At 42.2% G+C, this 22,563-nt stretch overlaps 1 protein-coding gene across 4 annotated transcripts in view; it reads left to right on the top strand.

Moving 5' to 3' along the window:
* The window catches only part of CDCA7L (cell division cycle associated 7 like), a 185,011-nt gene that overhangs the window by 124,765 nt on the left and 37,683 nt on the right, over positions 1–22,563 (top strand). Inside the window, exon 1 of one of the 4 annotated variants that reach the window (XM_025929506.2) lies at positions 20,655–20,937. The exons of the other annotated variants lie outside the window; for them this stretch is intronic. Coding sequence (XP_025785291.2) covers positions 20,914–20,937 — 24 coding nt within the window. The 5' untranslated portion in view covers positions 20,655–20,913. Of the gene's footprint in view, positions 1–20,654; positions 20,938–22,563 lie in introns of those variants that run through there. 4 annotated transcript variants of the gene reach the window in all.

A 22,563-nucleotide genomic window follows, 5' to 3' on the forward strand; every position in this document is an offset into this window, starting at 1 on the left:
TAACACATATATAAATGCACTAAAGAGGATGGGGCAGTCACCATTGACTCAAGATCCCCTCTGGGAGTTGATGTGCATGGGTGAGGGGCAAGGTGAAAGGAATAAAGAGGAACTTGAAGATTTTACTTTCTATATGTATACATAGTTCATTTTGTGAGAATGTATTCATGTATATATAATTATAATAGGAAGACTTTTATTTTTTCCTTATAATCTACTCCGCCTTTTTTTAATCAATCACGCAGGTAGAGTCATGTCCAGTAAACATTTCTAAGGTTCATTTTCACTACCTCCCACATGCAAAAGTCAGCTATGATCCTATTTCTGCCTGTGGGACTTCAATCCCAAGTCCGATGGGGGTGTGAAGCACTCTCAGTCCCTCAGCCTTTTCCTACTTTACTACTATTGGGGCTCTAGGCATCAGATACTGGTCCATGACCCAAACTTTAGGCATCCCCCCACTTCAGGGATTCTCGTTTAGCCAGACCACCTTGGCTGTGTGGTTCTGAGAAACCAGGGAGCCATGTCTGAGGGCACTCTGCCATCAGCTCAGGTTTAAGTAACCACAGGGCAGAGCCAATTGGCAGTCAGGGGCAAACTGGGTAAATTCCATTAACACACTCCTTCAGGCGTCTCTCCCCAGGAGTAATACACAACACACCCAAATACACATACAGATATACACATACACACACATACACAACACACATAGATACACACACACACAGGAAATGACCAATTTACATTCCAAAACCCTGGCAGAGGGGCACCTGGGTGGCTTAGTCAGTTAAGCTTCTGACTCTTGGTTTCGGCTCAGGTCACGATCTCAGGGTTTCGTGAGTTCGAGCCCGCATCTGGCTGAGCCTGCTTGGGATTCTCTCTCTTTCCCTCTCTCTGCCCTCCCCCACTCGTGCTGTCTCTTTTTCTTAAATATATATATAACATATATATGTTTACTATAATATATATTTTTATATATAATTTATTATATATAGTATATATTTATATTTTTCTTAAATACATATTTAGTATATTATATATAATATATATTACATATATATTATATACAATATATATTAGCAGAAAGGAAGTGGCCAGACAGGACAGGAGCCAATGCAATGTTGCTGCAGCTTCCCCTAATCCTGGAAATCCTGTAAAGGGGATGTGAACCCACCAGAGACCCATGAGTGGTCTGGATGAACTTAGAAGGCTAATTTCATGCTCGCTCCTTACCTTTTCACATTATTCTTTAGGAAGAATTTGCCCAAATTTACTGTTTACTGCTTCTATTTAAGGAAATGCTTGAAAACATTGGGTTTTCTTCTATCCTAAACCAAGCCGGGCATCTGGAAGACCTCATTTCACCTGGGGAAAAAACAGTCAGTGCCTGGGCTATTCTTAACCAGAATCTCCCTCCAGCTTCCCCAGGCTCAGGAATAGCCATTTCCTTGCATTTGCTCATTACTGTCCATTGTGTACAAGCGCCGTTTCTCTCTTTTTGCCATCTTCAGTCTTGCCAGACAGCTATGTAAGGTATCTGTCTCTTCTAAGAATCAGCTTGGTTTTTCTGTGTTGCGTCACCGTTCATTGTATTCGTTGTCATTTTTATCATTATTATTTTCTTCTATTTTCTTTGAGTTGATGGTACTCTTTCTTTTTTGAAGTCTCAGCTGAATGCTTAGCTCATTTATGTTCAATAAGTCTTATATTCTAATGCTTTTTAATTTAAGGTTATACCTTTGCCCCCAATTTGTCTTTATCTGTATTCTCAAGTCGTGATTGGAAGCACTTTGAATATTTCTTGGCACTATTTCATATTTTGTATTTTATTTCCTTTCAACCTGCACGTTACTCAGAAGCAAATTTTATTTCTGTTTGATTTGAGTTTCTTTACCTTTCTATTTTTGATTTATAATTTATTTTGTGTTGAGATTAGAGAACATGACAGGTGTGATTTTGACGCTGCAAATATCTGATATTGCTTATTGCCTCCTCATAGTCCATTTTTGAATGTGTTTGAGGATTTATGAATCCTATCAGTTGTATGTATGGGTGTTCTATATCCTTCCTAAAATATTGGTAAGCTGGATAAAAAATTTGCCAGAAGATAGATATATTTAAAGTCTCTCACATCAGCATTATGGATTTGTTAATTTCTCTTTATAATTCTTAGATTAAAAATTTTTTTTAATGTTTGTTTATTTTTGAGAGAGAGAGAGAGAGAGAGAGAGAGACAGAGCATTATCGGGGAAGGGGCAGAGAGAGGAAGACACAGAATCTGAAGCAGGCTCCAGGCTCTGAGCTGTCAGCACAGAGCCCAATGCGGGGCTCGAAGTCACGAACCACGAGATTGTGACCTGAGCCTAAGTCAGATGCTTAACCGACTGAGCCACTCAAGCACCCATAACCCATAGTTTTTTTGTTTTTTGTTTTTTTAATTTTATGTTTAATTTTTTAAAATTTACATCCAGATTAGTTAGCATATAGTGCAACAATAATTTCAGTGCCCCTTACCCACTTAGCCCATCCCCCCTCCCACACTCCTTCCAGTAACCCTCAGTTTGTTCTCCATATTTATGAGTCTCTTCTGTTTTGTCCCCCTCCCTGTTTTTATATTATTTTTGCTTCCCTTCCCTTATGTTCATCTGTTTTGTCTCTTAAAGTCATCATATGAGTGAAGTCATATGATACTTGTCTTTCTCTGACTAATTTCGCTTAGCATAATACCCTCCAGTTTCATCCATGTAGTTGCAAACGGCAAGATTTCATTCTTTTTGATTGCCGAGTAATACTCCATTGTATATATATACCACATCTTCTTTATCCATTCATCCATCGATGGACATTTGGGCTCTTTCCATACTTTGGCCATTGTTGATACTGCTGCTATAAACATGGGGGTGCATGTGTCCCTTCAAAACAGCACACCTGTATCCCGTGGATACATGCCTAGTAGTGCAATTGCTGGGTTGTAGGGTAGTTGTATTTTTCGTTTTTTGAGGAACCTCCATACTGTTTTCCAGAGTGGCTGCACCAGCTTGAATTCCCATAGTTTTTTTTTTTTATTTGAGATTATTTTGGCAGGTATGCAAAAACATAATTATTTTACATGCTTAAGGGATTTTCCCATTTATTATTACATAATCTCTCTCAATCCCTATGGTGCTTGTTATGGACTGAACTGTGTCCTCCTACCCCAAGATTCATATGTTGAAATCCTAACCCTCTCTTAGTACCTCAAAGTGTAACTATAATTGGAGGTAATTAGAGCAAAATGCGGTCATATGGTGGGCCCTCATCCAACATGCCAGGTGTCCTTATAAAAAGAAGAGATTAGGGCAAGACATGTACATACTCAAAGGAAACACCATGTGAAGGCACAGAGAGGAAAAAGCCATCTGCAAATCAGGGAGGGGGACTCAGAAAAAAGGCACACCTGACAAAAGAAATTGATTTGGGACTTGTAGTCTCTAGAACTATGAGAAAATAAATGTCTGTTGAGTCAGCCAGTCGGTGGTATTTTGTTACAGAAGCCCTACCTGACTCATAGAGGTTAGTACTACTGCTGCTCCATTTTACAGATGGACACTGGTGTTGGGGTCAGGAAAGTTCTCCAAGGAAGTGGCCTGTCAGCCGACATCTAAGGACCATATTCCTACAAGGTCTCCAGGGTGAAGGAGCTCATCCAGTTTCCTTTTTGTCATTACTTGTCAGGTACATCATAAAGATTGGTAAGAAAGAACAGATGTGTGGTTATTTACAGATGCCATGATTGTCCTGATAGAAAGTCCAATGGAATCTTACAAAAAACTCCTAGAATAAGTGAACTTAGTAAGATCTCAGGAAATAGTCAATATACAAAAATCATTTGTACTTGTATATACTAGCAACAAACAATTGGAAAATGAAACTTGAAGAAAACAATCCAGGTGGGGATGGAAAAACAGACAACTGAATATTTAAATCAGGAGTCACTGGACGAGGCTGATTAGAGAGAACGAGCTGGAAATAGATGAGGGAAGTGGTCCCAGGATCACGCTCTGGGCATTCCAACATTTAGAGGTGGAACTGAAAGAGAGGGGGTCAGCAAAGGAGACTCAGCCAGAGTCGCCAGTTGGATAGAAGAACCAGAGGACCCACTGTCTCAGAAACTGAGAGAAGTCATGTGGCCACCTGAATCTGTTGCCACTGAGAGGTCATGAATGATAAGACAGAGGGGCCCATGGGTGGCTCAGTTGGTTAAGCTTCCGGCTCCTGATTGAGGTTCAGGTCATGATCCCACGGTTTGTGAGTTCAAACCCTGCGTTGGGCTCCGCGCTGACAGTGTGCGTGTGTGCTTGCTCTCTCTCTCTCTCTCTCAACAATAAATAAATAAACATTAAAAAAGAGAGAGAGAGACACCTGGGTTGCTTAGTTGGTTAAGCGTCCAACTTTGGTTCAGGTCACAATCTCACAGTTTGTGGGTTCAAGCCCCACATTGGGCTGTGTACTGACAGCTCAGAGCCTGGAGCCTGCTTCAGATTCTATGTCTCCCTCTCTCTCTGCCTCTCCCCTGCTCATGCTCCATCTCTCTCAAAAATCAATAAACATTAAAAAAATTGTTTTGAGTATTAAAAAAAGAGAGAGAAATGACCATCATTATTGGCAACACATGTCTTTGTTAATGCTGATAGAAACCCAAATAATTTGGGTTCTGGAGAGAGTAGGACATATGGGAATAAAGATAGGTACCACAGGCAACTCTTCCAGAACATTTTGTTGTCAAGTGGAGGACATGGATTAGTAGCTGAAAGGGCTTTGTGAATTCGAAGATTCTTTTTCTTTCTTTTCTTTCTTTCTTTCTTTCTCTTTCTTTCTTTCTTTCTTTCTTTCTTTCTTTCTTTCTTTCTTTCTCTTTCTTCCTTCCTTTCTCTTTCTTTCTTTCTTTCTTTCTTTCTTTCTTTCTTTCTTTCATCTTCTCTTCTCTCTCTCTCCTCCCCTCTTTTTCTTTCTTTCCTTCTTTCTTTCAAGTTGTGAGGCTTTTCATAAGCCATAGAGAAGAATCCAATAGAGAGGGAAAAACTGATTACAGGAAATTAGGAGATGATAGCTGCAGGAGTGAAGTCCTTGGGAAGAAGAGGAGATGAAAGCCAGAGCCCAAACAGAGGGGGTGATTCTTGTTAGAAACAGTCACATCACCCATTTTGCAAGAAGAAAAGCAAATAGTATAGGCTCAGATACAGTCAGGTTGGTCTATCCAGTGACAGAAAGTTGAGGGAGCCCTACCCAATGATTGTTTCTGGTTTTGCCATTAAATGAGAGAGCAGGTCAGTGCTGGCAGTGATGGGGAGAGAGGTAGAGTGAATGAGACTGGGGGAAAAAGAGAAATTGTAAAATGTGACATTTTACTTGGGAAGGGAGAGAAGTAAACCCACAAAGAAGATACAGTCAAATTGTTGAGGAATATTGAGAATCTGTTCAAAACTTATGGTCAATTAAAGTGAAAATAGTCTATGGTCAGCTGCTTTGGTGCAGGCATGAACTGGTCAGATTGTTTGGACTTAACTAGATATGGCATTCTGATGGGCAAGTAGTACACAAGGAGAGAAAATCCAGGGATTTAAGGGTAAGGAAGTGATGATCATAACATGGAATCCAAGCTGTTGAAGGAGGAAAGTGCAGCTGGAAAAAGCTCAATGGTGAGTGTCTATCAAGTGTCAATGGATCAGAGGTCTTAATGAGGTCAAAGTGATGTTGGAACAACAATATTACAGCCAGTGAGCCTTAGGTATGGCAGTAAATTGTCAGAGAGTGAGATGCTTGGGATTATTATTCCAGAGGTAATGCAGATATCAGTGGTGACAGTCTCTAGCATATGATCATGGGAGAGACCAATGAAGGTGAGGTGGAAGAAAATGTCAGAGGAGATGCACCCATTGTTACACCCTTGTCTCTTACCTCCAAGCTCGTTTTCTGTACTTTCCCTTGTGATAGTAGGGCTGGAACTTTGCAACTCACTTGTGCTTTTCCACCATGGCTCCCTGTTACGCTGTGCCCGTGGGGGAGTCCAGAGTGAGACTGTAGGGCTGGAGGAGGAAGAAGGGGCCTACTCCTTCCTGTTTCCCTATTCTGTCCGTTTTACCCCAGCCATGCTTCTTCACCCAGGCAGCGGTTCCTTCCCACAGCAACCAAGGGGTCCAGTTTGTGTTTTCCCAACCCTTGTAGCACCGGCTTTCTGGAGCCCATCTCAGAGACACCAGCACCACGGAGCAGACTGCTCCTCAGAGGCGTGGGTTTCCGCTCTCCAGGCCCTCTTCTCACTGTCTACTTGATAATCCTGGCCTCCTCCCTTTCCTCCACCCAGCCCTAGGGATGGTCGCTGCCTATGGCAGTAATAACTTAGTATTCTCAATTTACCCTTTCAGTTACCTTGCTAAGAATTTTATACCTAGCTAACAATTCTTCACATTAAATTCTCTCTGTGCAAATTACTGCCATCATTCCTGTTTCTTGACTGAACATTGATTGATGCAGAATGTGGGGAAGTCAAGAAGCAGGACACCTAGATGTCGAAGTCAACAAGAATGATGTCTGAAGGGGCGCCTGGGTGGCGCAGTCGGTTAAGCGTCTGACTTCAGCCAGGTCACGATCTCGCGGTCCGTGAGTTCGAGCCCCGCGTCAGGCTCTGGGCTGATGGCTCGGAGCCTGGAGCCTGTTTCCGATTCTGTGTCTCCCTCTCTTTCTGCCCCTCCCCCGTTCATGCTCTGTCTCTCTCTGTCCCAAAAATAAATAAAAAACGTTGAAAAAAAAATTAAAAAAAAAAAAAAAAAGAATGATGTCTGAAAAGCAAAGCAGTGTTTCAGAAGCAAAAGTTACCATGAATGTCACAAATTGGGCACTGGCAAAAGGAGGACATTAGGTGCTCAAGTCTGGTGGGTGTTGTTTACTGAAATATGTAAGTTGTCATCTTCCCATCCACAATCTGGGCTTAAAAGTGAATATGCTTAAAATCCAGCAAGTTCTTTTCACAGGCGCTCTTTATAACATCTTCTCCTTCCACCTGATAAAAATTGTAAGTTAACATCAACTCTCCAGGTCAGCGTTTCTCAAAGGATAGTCTGAAGATTATTCACATCCAAATTTACTATAATGCTTGTTAAATGGGCAGATTCCAGCACCTAAACCCAGAACTAAGGGGTTTCCCGAGCAGCGTGGTTTTAGTGAAACCAGGACAGTACTGTGCAAACTGGCATAGTTGTTCGTCCCAATGCTGGACCTATTGAATCCACATCTGGAAGGGTAGGGCAGGTATCTGCAATTCGAACAAGCACCTCAGGTGGTTCCGAGGCATGCTAACCCGAGAACCACCCTTCTAGGTATCCCTGGGCTTGCTGGTCTGTGTGGACCTCTGTTTTTACAGGGTTCATGCTACCTCCATATTGGGAAGCATTCCCCGATCAAGGTAGAGTGTTCCACTTAGTTGTCATGAAACATTGTGGGAACCCTAGCAATCTCTCCTGCTGCTGATAATGAGATCTCGAGCATAAAAACTGAATCACACTTCCTTTGCTTTCTTCCCTAGGACCTTAGGACAAGACGTACCACCATTGCTTTCTTATGTAGCGTGGGCTGGCCAAGCATAGCGAGGGCTTTTCCCCTAGGGTATCACTGGCACACATCCCATGTATCAGTCAGCTCAGGTTGCCATAACAAAATAGCACAGACTGGGTGGCTTAAGCGATAGGTATTTATTGTCTCAGAATTGTAGAGTTTGGGAAGTACGAGATCAAGGTGCCAGCTGATTCAGTGTCTGGTGAGAGCTCTCCTCTGGCTTGGAGACAGTTGCCTTTTTCCCCATGTGCCCACATGGCAGGGAGAGGGAGAGATGTCTTCCTCTTTTTATAAAGCCGATCGTTATCTGGGAAGAGGGCCCCACTCTTCTGACTTCACTCAACTTTACCCCCTAAAGACCTTATCTTCAGATACAGTCACATTGGAGGTAAGGCTTCAACATATAAATATGGGGGGGGGCAATTAAGTCCATAGCATCCAACAAAAAAATGTGCCATTTTTTAGCTGCCTCACACGATGCTGCCATGATGAAAAAATATAAAACGTTGCTCACTAATCCCCAAGAAAAATGCTAAACTTTTACTATTCTTTTTGTTTTTGAAAATCACTGGGGCGCCTGGGTGGCGCAGTCGTTAAGCGCCCGACTTCAGCCAGGTCACGATCTCGCGGTCCGTGAGTTCGAGCCCCGCGTCAGGCTCTGGGCTGATGGCTCGGAGCCTGGAGCCTGTTTCTGATTCTGTGTCTCCCTCTCTCTCTGCCCCTACCCTGTTCATGCTCTGTCTCTCTCTGTCCCAAAAATAAATAAACGTTGAAAAAAAATTAAAAAAAAAAAAAATAAATAAATAAAATAAAAAAAAAAAGACACATCTGTTGACTACAATCAGACATTTTGAATAATATGCATGGGCCAGATGTTCTAGTCATCAGGAGGAGGGAGAGGGTAGAAAGAGAGAAAGCTGCAGACGCATTTTGCTATTTGCCAGAACCTGCAGCTAAAACAATAAAAAAGTTATGGGGCGCCTGGGTGCCTCAGTCAGTTGAGCTTCTGACTTCGGCTCAGGTCGTGATCTCACAGTTTGTGAGTTCAAGCGGCCACATCAGGCTCACAGCTGTCAGCACAGAGCCTGTTTCAGATCCTCTGTATGCCCCCCTCTCTCTGCCCCTCCCCTGCTCATGCTTGTTTGCTCTCTCCCTCAAAAATAAATAAACATTAAAAAAATATTTAAAAAACTGATTTAAAAAATTAGAAAATTTAAACATTTTAAACAATTCTTTTACTTTTATTCAATATTGTACTGGGGGATCTAGCCATTGCAGTAAGGCAAGAAAAAAAAAAAGGCATAGGAGCACCTGGGTGGCTCAGTCGGTTAAGCATCTGACTTTGGCTTAGGTCATGATCTCATGGTTCATGAATTCAAGTCCTGCATCAGGCACTGTGCTGACAGGTCAGAGCCTGGAGCCTGCTTCAGATTCTGTGTCTCCCTCTCTCTGCCCCTCCCATACTTGTTCTCTCTCTCAAAAATAAATAAATAAACATTAAAAAATAAAAAGAAATAAAAGGCATATTATTTAGAAAGGAGGCAATAAAATGGTCTCTATTTGCAGGTGACACGATTGTCTATGTAGAAAATCTCTAAGAATTTCCCAAAACCTCCTAGGAGTAATAAGTAAGTTCAGATAGGTCACAGGATAAAAGAACAACGTACAAAAATTGATTGCATTTCTATATAGGAACAGTTAATATACAGAAGCTGAAATTAAAAATAATTTGCAACATCGTTGTAAAAATACTATTTATAATTGCTCCAAAGAAAATGAATACTTATGTATGCACTTAAAACATGTATAGCATTGGGGCACCTGGGTGGCTCAGTTGGTTAGGCATCCAACTTTGGCTCAGGTCATGATCTCACGGTCTGTGGGCCCGAGCCCCGCGTCGGGTTCTGTGCTGACAGCTTTAAAACATTAAAAAAATTAAAAAAAAAAAAAAAAACATGTATAGCATCTATATGCTGAAAATAACAAATTCTGATAGAAGAAATCAAAAAAGACATAAATAAATGGAGAGACATAACTTGATCATGGATTGGAAGAATCAATATTGTAATGATGTTAATTCTCCTCCAGTTAATCTATAGGCTTAATACATTTCCTATCAAAATTCTAGCAAGTCTTTATGTAGATATAGGCAAGCTTATTCTTAAATTTATAGGGAAAAGCATTGACCCAGAGTAGTTAAAATAATCTTTACAAAGAGAGATAAAGTAGGAAGAATTACTCCATCTGATCCTGCGGTCTTAACTATACAGCTACGGTAATGAAGATGGTGTGATACTGATTCAGGGGTATTAAGGGAACAGAACAGAGAACCAAATAGTGGCCCCACACAGACATGCTCACCTGACTTTCAACTAAGGTGCAAAAGTTATTCAATGCGGGAGGGATAGCCTTTTCATCAAACGCTGCTTAAAGCAACTGAACATAGGGGGAAAATATAAAACTTGACCTAAATCTCACATCTTAAAAAAAAGGAACACAAAATGGATCATAGACTGAAATATAAAATGTAAAATTATAACTGTTTCGGGGGGAAAAAGTGGTAAATTGAATCTCATCAAAACTAAAAACTTTTGCTTGGTGAAATCATCTGTGAAGAAGATGAAAAGACCCACTAAAGACTGGTAGAAAATATTTGTAGACACATATCTGACAAAGGGCTAATATTGAGAACGTAAAAAGAATTTTCAAAATTCAACAGTGAAGAAACAGTCCAATTATAAAAAGGGCGAAAAGAAAAAAGACATTTTATCAAAGAGGAAATCAAGATGGTAAATAAGCACATGAAAAGATGTTCTATGTTATTAGCCATCAGGGAAATGCAAATGAAAACCACACTGAGTTATCACTACACATCTCTCAGAATGGTTAAAATAAGAAATAGTAACAACAACAAATACAGGAGAAGACGCGTCTGGAGTCGAACCCAATCCAGGAGGCGAGATTGGATCGCTCACCATGTTGCTGTTGGGAATGTGAAATGGTAGAGCCAGTCTGGGAAAATTTGGCAATTTCATCTGGAACTAACTTGCAACTACCAGATGACTCAGTAAGTGCACTCTTTACTCCAAAGAAATGAAGACTACCTTCACATAAATGTTCATAGCAGCCTTATCTGTAATACCCCCAAAACTAGAATCAACCCAAGTGTCCTTCCACAGGTGATAGTTAAGACCTGTGGTACGGACACATCGTGACTACTCAGCAATAAACAGGAACAGTTGACCTGATAAATACAACTACTTGGATGAATCTCCAGAGAATTATGCTGACTTTAAAAAGCCAATTCCCTCTCTGTCCCAAAAATAAATAAACGTTGAAAAAAAAAAATTAAAAAAAATAAATAAATAAAAAAGGGGCGCCTGGGTGGCACAGTCGGTTAAGCGTCTGACTTCAGCCAGGTCACGATATTGCGGTCCGTGAGTTCGAGCCCCGCGTCGGCTCTGGGCTGATGGCTCAGAGCCTGGAGCCTGTTTCCGATTCTGTGTCTCCCTGTCTCTCTGCCCCTCCCCCATTCATGCTCTCTCTCTGTCCCAAAAATAAATAAACGTTGAAAAAAAAAATTAAAAAAATAAATAAATAAAAGGGGCGCCTGGGTGGCGCAGTCGGTTAAGCGTCTGACTTCAGCCAGGTCACGATCTTGCGGTCCGTGAGTTTGAGCCCCGCGTCGGGCTCTGGGCTGATGGCTCAGAGCCTGGAGCCTGTTTCCGATTCTGTGTCTCCCTCTCTCTCTGCCCCTCCCCCGTTCATGCTCTGTCTCTCTCTGTCCCAAAAATAAATAAGCGTTGAAAAAAAAAAAATTAAAAAAAAAAAAAAAGCCAATTCCAAGGGACACCTGGGTGGCTCAGTCGGTTGAACATCTGACTCTTGTTTAGGCTCAGGTTATGAGCCCAGGGTCGGGGGAATGAGCGCCGCATTGGGTTCTGAGCTGATCACGGAGCCTGCTTGAGATTCTCTCTCTCTCTCACTTTCTCCCTCTCTCCCTCTGACCGTCTCTTGCTGGTGCACTCGTGCTTTCTCTCTCTCAAAATAAATAAATAAACTTTAAAAAATAAAAAAATGAAAATACAAAGCCAATTCCAAAGGGTCACATAGTATTCTCTAAAAGGTTATATAGCATTTTTTATTTATTTATTTTATTTTTTATTTTTATATCTAGTATTGTGTGTTTTATTTTTTTTCAATATATGAAGTTTATTGTCAAATTGGTTTCCATACAACACCCAGTGCTCATCCCAAAAGGTGCCCTCCTCAATACCCATCAACCATCCTCCCCTCCCTCCCACCCCCCATCAACCCTTAGTTTGTTCTCAGTTCTCAACAGTCTCTTATGCTTTGGCTCTCTCCCACTCTAACCTCTTTTTTTTTTTTTTTCTTCCCCTCCCCCATGGGTTCCTGTTAAGTCTCTCAGGATCCACATAAGAGTGAAACCATATGGTATCTGTCTTTCTCTGTATGGCTTATTTCACTTAGCATCACACTCTCCAGTTCCATCCACGTTGCTACAAAGGGCCATATTTCATTCTTTCTCATTGCCACATAGTACTCCACTGTGTATATAAACCACAATTTCTTTATCCATTCATCAGTTGATGGACATTTAGGCTCTTTCCATAATTTGGCTATTGTTGAGAGTGCTGCTATAAACATTGGGGTACAAGTGCCCCTATGCATCAGTACTCCTCTATCCGTTGGGTATATATAGTGGTTTTTAAAAAGTAGGCTCCTTGTCCAATGGGGCTCAAACTCATGATCCTGAGATGAAGAATCACATGCTCTACCAACTCAGCCAGCCAGGTGCCCCTACCAGTTTTGAAATTATAAAATGTTATAAACAGAGAGCAGATCAATGGTTACCAGGGGTTCAGGAAAGGAAGGAGTAAATAGCAGAGTGGTGGGTGTGGTTATAAAAGGGAAACAGGAGGGGTCTTGTGAGGTTGGAATGTCCAGTATCTTGACTACTGAGTTGCAGGCACAAAGCTATGTGTGTGATAACATTGTATGGGACTAAATGCTGGACACACATGCACACACACTTGCAAGTCACATGGGAGGAATCTAAATTGGATTGGTAAATTGTATCAATATCCTGCATGACACCTTATTGTAATTTCCAAAAATGTTGCTATTGGGGGAACCTGGGCAAAATGCACACAGAATTTCTCTGCATTATTTCTTATAACTGCATGTGAATCTACAATGATCTCAATTTAAAATATGCAATCAGGGGCACCTGGGTGGCTCAGTCCGTTGGGTGTCTGAGTTAGGCTCAGGTTATGATCTCATGGTTTATGAGTTTAAGCCCCGCGTAGTAGGGCTCTGTGCTGAAGCTCAGAGCCTGGAGCCTGCTTCTGATTCTGTGTCTCACTGCTCCTCCCCCACTCACGCTCTGTCTCTGTCTCTGTCTCTCTCAAAAATAAATAAAGCTTAAAAATTTTTAAAAATTTAAACATGCAACTGAAAATGATACTTCTGGTGGTGTATTTCAACTCTATGTGGGTCCCAGGAGACAAAGAAAATCTATTTTTTACAAAATGAAAAAACAAGCTGCTTCAAGATGGGTTGTTTGCCACAAAACCACAGCTATGTCTTTATTTGCAGTCTAAGGGGGGCAGAGGGGCTTCTGAAGCTTAGAGGTCTACAACGGCTACCAGATGCCAGCTGAAATGTGCATTAGTGATGGTGCACAGCAGTCGTATTGCTGGAGGGAATTGAGATCCAGATGCTGAAGCAGAAGCTGTCAGCACAACCATTTTTGCTCATCTCCAAGGTTTCCTTTAAATGATTTCATGAGTTTTGAAGATTCTTAAATACTTTTAAGCAGTTACAGTTTTATTTAAAAATTTTTTTTTAACGTTTATTTATTTTTGAGACAGAGAGAGACAGAGCATGAACGGGGGAGGGGCAGAGAGAGAGGGAGACACAGAATCGGAAGCAGGCTCCAGGCTCTGAGCCATCAGCCCAGAGCCCGACGCAGGGCTCGAACTCACGGACCGCGAGATCGCAACCTGAGCTGAAGTCGGACGCTTAACCGACTGAGCCACCCAGGCGCCCAAAGCAGTTACAGTTTTAACCAGAAGTTAATAAACTTCAGTAACTGCTGATACTAGCCTCTTGCCTAGCCTATTCCAATAGTTTAGTTTGCCTTTTTTTTTTTTTTTTTTTTTTTTTAAAGGAAGAGAAGAAAGCAAAAGTTAAAGTTACCATGTCAAATAAATGGTTTGCTTGCACTGGCTTTTTCTTTCGACCGTGTGGGTGAATTCCCTTTTGGCTGTAATGTAAGCACTGATTTACCTTCTCTCAGAACATGAGTTTTAGGCTATGAATATCATCCCAGGCACTAATAGTCAATAGAACACGAGCAGTTTCTGAAAATATAATTCTGTATATTACGTTTAGTATTGTCTCGGTTTCCGTCTGTTTTGCTTTTCTTCCTGTTTTGGGAAGTATGTTTCAAGTATAAGAGATTCTGTCTGGGCCATCACATACCCCAGCTTTCCTAACCAATGGCAAAAACTTCTTACATAAGAAATCCTCTCAGCCTTTCCTGGGCCCTTACAGAACTACAAACTCTTATATAAAATGCTGGACAGTTTTAGAGTGTTTGGAAAGAAATTGGTGAGGAAAGATAGAGTGGCAGCAATTTTAGTAAAGAGGCAGGGGAGCTGGAATGTTGCCTTTCTTAAAGAAAAGACTGAAAACAACATTTCTGTTTACTTGGTCAGTGTCTGAAGCAGCCCACCTCCTGTTTACAAGAGGAGTGTGATAAGGCTGTGCATGCAAAATGACACTCTGTAACACGCCACATTTAACACGCTTTCAGAGTGGATGACTTCCTGTCCATATTTCCTATACAGATATGATTTGCTCTGGAAATAAGTCAGAAATGCCCAAGTCCTGTTGCACACCATTTCCTGAGTCCAACTTGGAATTTATGGTTATCAGTTTCATTACATAGTCTTAAGATTAGACCTTGAGTTTTATGCTGTCAGAAATTTGCTGGTACGACAGTTAGCAAGGTCAGGAGCTCATTTGGACTCAAAAGCTATAAACGAATCTGCACGTGATAAGCAGGTCAGAGCTGAAAACTGTGGAAGGCATGGTGATCAGATTATCAGCCAAGAGTAATCTTATCTGGGACAGTTTAGCCACATTCAAGTCCAGAACGGGTATAGATTTGGAAGAAGAAAGATAGGTATGTGTGCTGGGGGAAGACTCTTGTAAAGAATGAAGACATACCTGCTCAAGAATTTGAATGTTTTTTCCAGGAGATGCTGATACTGCTGGTTTTAGGATCCCACTTTGCAAACCACTGAGCTAGGTAAGAGCGATGGCTCTCAAACATACATGCTAATAAAATCACCTGGGAGTTTAAGGGAATAAATGAACAATAAATGAACCCATAATTGCCCAAGTCTGTGGATTTTCTTTTATTTTTAAAAAACAATTTTTTTTTAATGTTTATTTATTATTGAGAAATAGAGACAGCATGAGCATGGGAGGGGCAGAGAGAGGGGGAGACACAGAATCTGAGGCAGGCTCCAGGCTCTGAGCTGTCAGCACAGAGCCTGATGCAGGGCTCCAACTCACAGACCGTGAGATCATGACCTGAGCTGAAGTCAGACGCTTAACCGACTGAGCCACCCAGGCACCCTTCTTCTTCTTCTTTTTTTTTTTTTTGTTTGTTTATTTTTGAATGAGAGAGAGAGAGAACAGGCGTGGGGTAGGGACAGAGAGGGAGGGGACAGAGGATCTGAAGCAGGCTCTGCCCTAACAGCAGACAGCCCAATGCTGAGCTCGAATTTACAAACCCAACTGTGTAATCATGACCTGACCCGAAGTTGGACACTCAACCAACTGAGCCACCCAGGGGTGCCCTAAGTCTGGGGATTTTCTATCACAAATGTGATCTACCCTTACCACCAGCATGAATACTTGATTATTGCCAGTAAAAAAGATAAATCTGTAATAACTTTGGAAATTCCAAAGTCTGGAGACGATATCAATATCGATATATAGTTTTAATACAGAATATTTGTAGGGCCAACTATTTAGAGAAATTTTACATTTCTGATCCCAAATTTTCCATTTAATACTACAAAATTTTCTATTATTGCTTGCCAAATGCTGAATAGGTTTAGCAAATAAATGAGATTATGGGCCTTAGCTGAAGCAATAAAGTTTCCTTCATATTGGAATGAATAGTGATACTTTGAAATTCTTTTTTGAAATACTAGATAGTTGGTATTTTAGCTTGGACAAAATAGAAATTAAAACCCTGTTTTATTTTTTTTTATTTTTTAATTTTTTAAATTTTTTTTTTCAACATTTATTTATTTTTGGGACAGAGAGAGACAGAGCATGAACGGGGGAGGGGCAGAGAGAGAGGGAGACACAGAATCGGAAACAGGCTCCAGGCTCTGAGCCATCAGCCCAGAGCCTGACGCGGGGCTCGAACTCACGGACCGCGAGATCGTGACCTGGCTGAAGTCGGACGCTTAACTGACTGCACCACCCAGGCGCCCCAAAACCCTGTTTTAAAAAATATTCTGGGGGCACCTGGGTGGCTCAGTTGGTTAAGTGCGTGATTTCCGCTTAGGTCACGATTTCACAGTTTGTGAGTTTTTAAGCCCCACATGGAGCTTTGTGCTGACAGCTCAGAGCTTGGAGCCTGCTTCAGATTCTGTGTCTTTCTCTCATGCTCATACTCTGTCTCTCTCTCAAAAATACGTAAACATCATAAAAATTTTTTAAATAAAAAAAATCAAAATATCAAAACTAATGAAATGTCTTAAGACTTTTAGTCATTGAGGAATGAATTTAAAAGTTATGTTTTACAGATACATTTTTCCTGAACTCTTTATGTTGATATTTTATAATTATATTATTAATTATATTTATAATTATATATTTTTTTTATTTTTTTTAATTTTTTTTTAACATTTATTTATTTTTGACACAGAGAGAGACAGAGCATGAACGGGGGAGGGTCAGAGAGAGGGAGACACAGAATCTGAGGCAGGCTCCAGGCTCTGAGCGGTCAGCACAGAGCCCGACGCGGGGCTCGAACTCACAGACCACGAGATCATGACCTGAGCCGAAGTCGGCCGCTTAACCAACTGAGCCACCCAGGCGCCCCTATAATTATATTTTAAAATGCTGTCTATATAATTGTGAAAAAAACCTTAGTTCTTTAAAAACTACGTCCCACAGTACTTTTGTTGGTACCACTAATTAGAAATGGATCATTACCATTTCCTTTTATAACACATAAGTTCTTAGAAAGGTAAGAGTTATTGGATAATCTGTTTTCATTTTCATCCATTTCTTGTCAGTCCCTAGTCATAGTTATATGTTCACAGGATAAATTAATAATATACATTTTGCAAAAACCCTATGAAATATGGATTGCATTAATCATATTTTGAGTTTATATAGCATCTCTAAGAAATCTCAAATGCTTTGAAAACATTGTTTGATTTATTTTCCCGGGACTGTGTTTGAGGAACAGATGGGTAACTGTCACAGCTGAAAGATTAAATGAGAGAATGCTTGCAAAGATGAACTCAGCACAGGGATTGGTGCCCAGTCAGTGTTCATTTAGTTAGCTGCTGTGATGGATGCCACTATTACCATTGACTTTTTGGTAGAAGCATGGGCATTACAGTTTCACCTGATGTGTACTTTTTTGCACCCAATGTATAAAGGCATCGATTATTGGTCATTCGTGTCTTTTTCTCTATAGCCATTCAAATGGTTTTTATCAGAATGTATTTAAGCTGGCTGTGACAGCAGTATCTTGGCAAGCCAAGTCCGGAAGAAAGAATACCAGTTTGTAATTAAAGAAAACCTTCCAGAACGGCACCCAGTCACGGTTAGATGATGACTCTCCTGTAAGAGACTCAATTTTAGATCTTTTATTCTGTAACAACTTGGAAATGTGATCTCTGAGGGTCTCAAATTTAGGGCTTGTCTTCCTTTCTAGGTCAGGTCTTATCTCAATGAGATGGCAGTTTCAAGATCCCAAGACATAGAGAGCAAGTAGAGACGTTATCTTGTTTAACTGTCACTTCATTCATTCATGATCAAAATTAATGCTAAACGGTATTCAGATATTACCCACATTGCTTCCAGCTTTCTGCCAAAGGTAGATTCTTTGCTGGGCGCTCCAGAATACCAAACTGGTACACTTCTTGGCTATAAAGGGTGCACTGAGGATTTGTCCAAAGCTGAGCTCTGTGGGGCGGGCAGAGGCACTACTTCAGAGCAGAGGAGAAATGTTTGAACTCTTTTTACAGAGAAAAAATTGGGGGTCATGGTCGATAAATAATCACAACTATTTCATGTTATTCGAAGTATGTGTGATGGCATTTAATCACAGATTTCCTACCTTGTGGAAGGTACCGTAGACTAAGTTGTTAATCCTCTCATGGAAACATATAAAAAGCAAGCATAGATTTCTAGACAGAGAGACAGATTCTTTTTTTAATTTTTAAATTTAATGTTTACTTAATTTTGAGAGAGAGAGAGAGAGAGTGCGAGAGAGAGCATGGGGGAGGGGCACAAAGAGATAGAGACAGAATCTGAAGAAGGCTCTAGGCTCTGAGTTGTCAGCACAGAGCCTGACGTGGGGCTCAAATCCACGAATTGGGAGATGATGATCTGAGCCAAAGTTGGACGCTCAACTGACTGAGCCACCCAGGCGCTTGGAGACAGAGATTCTTAAAGAAATTTACAAACATGGCATCTCCTTTTTCTCTGCTGCAATATGTATACTATTGCTTCTGGGAAAGGACTCTCATTCTTGGAATGCCAAGCTGAAATTCCGTGCTCACAAGTTATGAATCCCATCAGTAACAATGAGTAGTAAGTAGACTCTTGAAAAACGTGGGTTTGAACTGTACAGTTTACTTATACATGGATTTTTAAAGATAAATACAGTACAGTACTGTGAGTGTATTTTCTCTTCCTACAATTTTCTTAACACTTTTTCTGTAGCTTACTTTATTGTAAGAATACAGCGTATAATACACAGAACATACAAAAAATATGTATTAACAGTAGGCTATTAGTAGTTAAGTTTTGGGGGAGTCAAAAGTTACACATAGATTTTTGACTGTGGTGGGGCTTAACACCCCTAACCCCCAGGTTGTTCAAGGGTCAACTATGAACAGAATGGAACCACAATCAGACAACAAAACACACCACTATAGAATCAGTTACTAAGTACTATTGAAGTGCATGGGCTTTTCCAGACAAAGGAAGAAAGTTTATGGGTTGACAACTGAAGACTTAAGGACTAGTTACAGCAAATCTCTAAAGCAAGGCTCAGTTGTTTATAGTTTTCCAAATAAGAACTAGGTTACTTTAAGTGCTTTGCAAAATCTGACCTATGTCAAATTTATATTCCCTTTTGCAAAAGGGATATGATACAACCTACAATGAAAGGAAACAGATGAAAATAAGATCACTGTTTCATGGAAAGCAAATATACAAAAAAAAAAAGTTCTAAGGGAATAAATTTCACTCTTGAGTTTCCTGGCAACCAAAGGGAAAAGGTAAAGAATAACGGAGAGAATGCTGAATTTGGAGGCATAAGGAATGGTTTTCAGTTTGGCAGTCTGCAGTTGTTATTTACTAGCAGGGTGACAGGGATCTTTCCCCTAATGTATCTTCTTAGATTCTGTCTCCTTATTTAAAAATGTGGATAACAAGAATTTGGAAGAATATTGAGAAGATTTAAGGAGATAGGGCATAATAAAAATGAAAGTGGCTATAATGAATAACTTATCCAATAAATAGACAACAAAACTTTTTAAAAAAATCAGACCAGATTTTATTGGTCTCTCTTCCCCCACAGTCTGGAACATGGAGAGCACATAAGACATGTTTGCTGAACCAATGAAAGTGGGAAAAAGGGGGCAGTTCCCAGATGTTTTCTCCTCAAGCTTTAGCAAATGTTTGACCAACTTCATTCCCTGCTTCAACCAAGAAAAGATGAATGTCAGATTCCCAAGCAGCCAAGAAGGGCTGCAGAAGGTCTCACGCATAGAGTGTTCCGCTGTGAACTCAAGACCACAGTGCTAAACTGGTTCTCAATACTGCCCAGCAACCCTGCTAGGATTTGAGGACAACTTCATGCATCACCCTCCCCCAATACCTACTTTAAGCCTTCCACAATCTCCACCCACTTAATTCTTCACTCTTCATACCTGAACTTTAAGAATTCTTCCCTGACCTGTGCCAAATTAAGTCTCCCTGTTTTAAACCACCGTAGTACCACTTACCTTTTCCTTCCTGGCATCTATCATAGCTCCACATTTACTTTTATTTGCATCATTATAATTGAATTTATTATCACCATTATCGATGATATTTGAATTGTTAAATTATTAATCAAATTAATTGTGACATTACTGTTACACTTACCTGCATGAATATTGCATTTATGTCGTCATGCCCGTGGCTGGCTCCCGAAGCTCCGACAGAGCAGGGACCTGTTTTTTGTGCAATCTTGTGTTGCCAGGTCTAATACAGTGCCTGACACATACTACCTGCTCAGCCAGTATTCGTTAATCAGCTTTCTAACCTCTAGAAATCTCTAGTGGGGCTATAGGCCTACGTGTACAATGGTGTAGCAAAGGCTGTCTAAAGTTCCAGGGGATTTTGCAGCTCCCCAACCCGGAATGCCTGGTTTGCAAAGTGAACCCTGTAGAAAATGTTTGGGGAGGCGGCGGAACCCCGCCCCTTTGCAACAGCGAAACAAAACCAGCTCTGAAGTAGCTCTACAATGCTTTTCTGGAGCAGAGACACGGACTGCAACAGAGGCATGTGCTCCAGGGCAGGACCTGGAATAAGCCGTGCAAATATCCGGCGCGCGTAGTCGGGCGTGCCAGCTGGAGGCTGCGCCGGGACTGCCCCCTCATTTCTCCCGCGCGAAACCCGGCCGGACGGCTCCACTCCCTCCCGCCGCTGCAGGGGGGAGCCCGGCGCCCCCGCACCCGCAGCCGCCTGGGGCCGCGCCCGTCTGCTGCCTCCTCTCACGCCGCGGCCGAAGCGAAGTTCACCGGTCGCGAAAGTTTGGTCCGAGACTCGAGCCTCGCAGCCCAGCGCGGCGGCGCCGGGTGGGAGGCGCGGCGAGCTCCCCCGTCCCGGGCGCCAAGTGCGCCCCTCCCCGAGCCCGCCGGAGCTCCCGGCGCAGCGCGCGGGCTGCGCGGCCGCGGGTGTTCTGCTGGCGACGGGCCCGTGGCGAGCCAGGTTCCCGCGGCCGCGTGGTAGCAGGAGGCTGGAGCCCGGGTGGGAAGAATGGAGCTGGCGTCTCGCTCACAGGTGAGGGTCCCGCCGCTACGCGGACGCATCACGGCCTGCCTGCCGTTTGCTCTCGGCTCTCCTCCCCGCCTCGGGGTGGAAACGTGGCCCTGGGCCACCGCGTTGTGGATCTGGCCAGCCTAGCCCCGCGAACGCCGGAGCGGGCGCGCCGTGCAGGTGTGCGTTCGCAGGGGGTCGTCGCTGTGCCGCCAGGACTGGAGAGGGTGGGCGTCCCCGCGCGTGGCGCTCACCTCCCTCCCGGGTGGGTGCCCGGGGGGTCGCAGGCCGGGCCGCTGGGGCCGCGAGCCTGAGGAGTGGACACGTTTCGAGGGAGGTGCAGGCGGGGGTGGAGAGGGGTGTGCGGGGCGCTTTCTGGTGCGCGTCCCCCACTTTCTCCGGGAATTAGCACAGAAATAAGGAAGTTTCAGGCAAGTGAGTTTTGTAGAAAACAGTAAGGGTCCTGTTCAACTCGGATAATGGGGTGTAATTTACAAGGAATTGCTCTTGTATTTGTTCTAGAACTTTAGTAACTGTTTTCAGGGAATAATTAGTAACCACTTGGAAGGGGAAATGGCAACGTCATGAGGCCAAGTTAAAAAACAAAAAGCCCCAAGATCACAAAGCGTAAACAGCAGGACCCAGTTATGAAGTATGGTCCTAACGAGGTTTTAAAAATCTCCATTAACACGCACTTGAGAGTACCCCCAAATGTTTCACTGGGTGGTGGGAATGTGAACGTGGCTTCAGTTTCCTGTTTTACTTAAGAGCTTTCCCTTTCTAGTAACGAACATACCTAGTATTTTCAGAGGTAAGTAATGCCAACTTTTTTGAAATAAACTAAAAATAAAACTTCTAGAAAGGGAAGGAAGCAGCTTGTGAGAGTTGGGGGAGGCTTTGTGTAACGGTTTTTTGTTTGTTTTGTGAGTGCCTTTGACTCACCGTTTCCACTTTACCTTAGACTGGTGGTATTTTACCTCTTTACCTGGGTGCTGGGCCTTGGAGAGAAAGAGAGAGAGAGAGGCGGGGCCCCAGGCCTTGGCGTTGGGAGACTGAAGCGACCCAGCAGCGCCCAGGCTGCCCGAGCAGTCAGTGGTGCCTGAGCGCAGGCTGCTGTCACCTGCCTGAGTCCTGGCGCAAATTAGAGGCAGAGCCACTAATGGTTGGTCCCTTTGGCCATTTAGTGATGTCTGCAAGGTTTCCTGCAAGTAGACATTTGAGGGGAAAAAAAATGTTGTTTATGAGAGGGTATTATTTTTAAATTTCCCCAGTGAGGGGAGGTGTTGAAAGTAAGGAAAGGACAGACCTCAAGAGTAAGAAGGACTGAGATAGGGTTAGTTTTTTGCTTTTGTTTTATTTAACACTGGCCTTGATGATATAATTAGTCTCTTGTGCTTCTAGGAGGCTTTACTTTCTCTAGGATCTCACCCTTTCTGGAAGGAGCCTTGGGCCCTAGGTGAATTTCATCAGAAAATGTATCTTGATAATATAGGATTATGGAAACCTGTTGTTCTGCCCTAACTACACTCCCATCACTTAGATGCATTTGGAAGTGAACATTTTATTGTCAAATAATGAGACTGATTTTTGGTAGCTCTAAAATGTTAAATAAACTATTTACCAGGTGGGGGTAATCCACAAATTATAATC

This window comes from Puma concolor, chromosome A2, assembly GCF_028749965.1.
Source record: "Puma concolor isolate L17-30 chromosome A2, mPumCon1.1.hap2, whole genome shotgun sequence".
Lineage (NCBI taxonomy): Eukaryota > Metazoa > Chordata > Mammalia > Carnivora > Felidae > Puma > Puma concolor.